General features: G+C 45.1%; 1 protein-coding gene across 1 annotated transcript in view; it reads right to left on the reverse strand.

The window, feature by feature from the left end:
• Positions 1-1,919, reverse strand: part of TMC6 (transmembrane channel like 6) — a 55,470-nt gene that overhangs the window by 34,998 nt on the left and 18,553 nt on the right. The window contains exon 10 of the mRNA XM_018572833.1: positions 1,605-1,749. Within this exon, the coding sequence (XP_018428335.1) occupies positions 1,605-1,749 (145 nt within the window). The remainder of the gene's footprint in view (positions 1-1,604; positions 1,750-1,919) is intronic.

A 1,919-nucleotide genomic window follows, 5' to 3' on the forward strand; every position in this document is an offset into this window, starting at 1 on the left:
GATGCCATAGTAATTCTAGTTCACATGGCCAACCGTAGATGGATGCCATAGTAATTCTAGTTCATACGACCAACCGTAGATGGATGCCATAGCAATTCTAGTTCACATGGCCAACTGTAGATGGATGACATAGTAATTCTAGTTCATACGACCAACTGTAGATGGATGCCATAGTAATTCTAGTTCACATGGCCAACCGTAGATGGATGCCATAGTAATTCTAGAACATACGGCCAACCGTAGATGGATGCCATAGTAATTCTAGTTCATACGACCAACCGTAGATGGATGCCATAGCAATTCTAGTTCACATGGCCAACCGTAGATGGATGCCATAGTAATTCTAGAACATACGGCCAACCGTAGATGGATGCCATAGTAATTCTAGTTCATACGGCCAACCGTAGATGGATGCCATAGCAATTCTAGTTCATACGACCAACCGTAGATGGATGCCATAGTAATTCTAGTTCACATGGCCAACCGTAGATGGATGCCATAATAATTCTAGTTCATACGACCAACCGTAGATGGATGCCATAGCAATTCTAGTTCACATGGCCAACCGTAGATGGATGCCATAGTAATTCTAGTTCATACGACCAACCGTAGATGGATGCCATAGTAATTCTAGTTCACATGGCCAACCGTAGATGGATGCCATAATAATTCTAGTTCATACGACCAACCGTAGATGGATGCCATAGCAATTCTAGTTCACATGGCCAACCGTAGATGGATGCCATAGTAATTCTAGAACATACGGCCAACCGTAGATGGATGCCATAGTAATTCTAGAACATACGGCCAACCGTAGATGGATGCCATAGTAATTCTAGAACATACGGCCAACCGTAGATGGATGCCATAGTAATTCTAGTTCACATGGCCAACCGTAGATGGATGCCATAGTAATTCTAGTTCACATGGCCAACCGTTGATGGATGCCATAGTAATTCTAGTTCGTATGGCCAACCGGAGATGGATGCCGCAGTAATTCTAGTTCATATGGCCAACCGTACAACAGTTTTCTTGTTCAATAGTTTTTACTGAACAATACTGAACATACAAAGGAGCAGGAACATACATATATACTCCGCCATTGGTGCCATGTGGAATTAGGGCCAACAAAGCCTCTTCTCTAAGATGTCTCACCATGAAGTGAAAGAAGAATATGTGTTTATTTCTCCAACATCCCCCAAGACAAATATTACCAACGCTTTGGAGTCTCACCATGTCCCTTCCTTAAAACGCTACAATGAGGAAGGATCACTCTACAGGACGACTGCATCGTCTAGAGGAAGGAACCTTGCGAGGTGCCAAAACAATGGCAATATTTGTCTTAGAGAGTCAAAATGGAGAAGGTCTATGGAAGTCTATTGGTGTTCTTTGGTATGGCTCAGAGGGGTGGAGGCCTATGTCGTAGTGGAAAGTTACAGAGTCTGAAGATTGAAGATGGGAATGTGTGTTTGTGGGTCAACCCGACCATCTTCTCTGATCTATACGCCCAAGGCTCTAGGGTTAGGCTGAGATTAGGCTACCCATGGGGACCAGAGAGTGGGAGATGTTTCATCTAGCAAAGTCATTGACAAATGTGGACTCACCTTCAGCTGCATGTAAATGTTCTCCTTCTGCCTGTGCACACATCGGATCCGGTTCACTTTGAAGTCCCAAGAACCGAACACTTTCAGAGCCACGGCTCCGGAGAAGAAGCCGACCCTAAAACTCTCACCAAATGAACACGACATCCTGGAAGGTGACAAAGGACAATGGGGAGGCGTCAAGGTTATCTAGCAAGGCGATGCAGAGAGCAGCAATACACCACGAGCACGCAGCGGAGCCAGTCTAGTGAACGATGGATTCCGATTGGCGGTTATGGATTGCAGCACTTCCCCTGTTATCAGAGCCGTAGCCAGCTG

The sequence above is a fragment of the Nanorana parkeri genome, unplaced genomic scaffold (genome assembly GCF_000935625.1).
Source record: "Nanorana parkeri isolate BGI_ZX_2015 unplaced genomic scaffold, ASM93562v1 scaffold2145, whole genome shotgun sequence".
Classification (NCBI taxonomy): Eukaryota; Metazoa; Chordata; class Amphibia; order Anura; family Dicroglossidae; genus Nanorana; species Nanorana parkeri.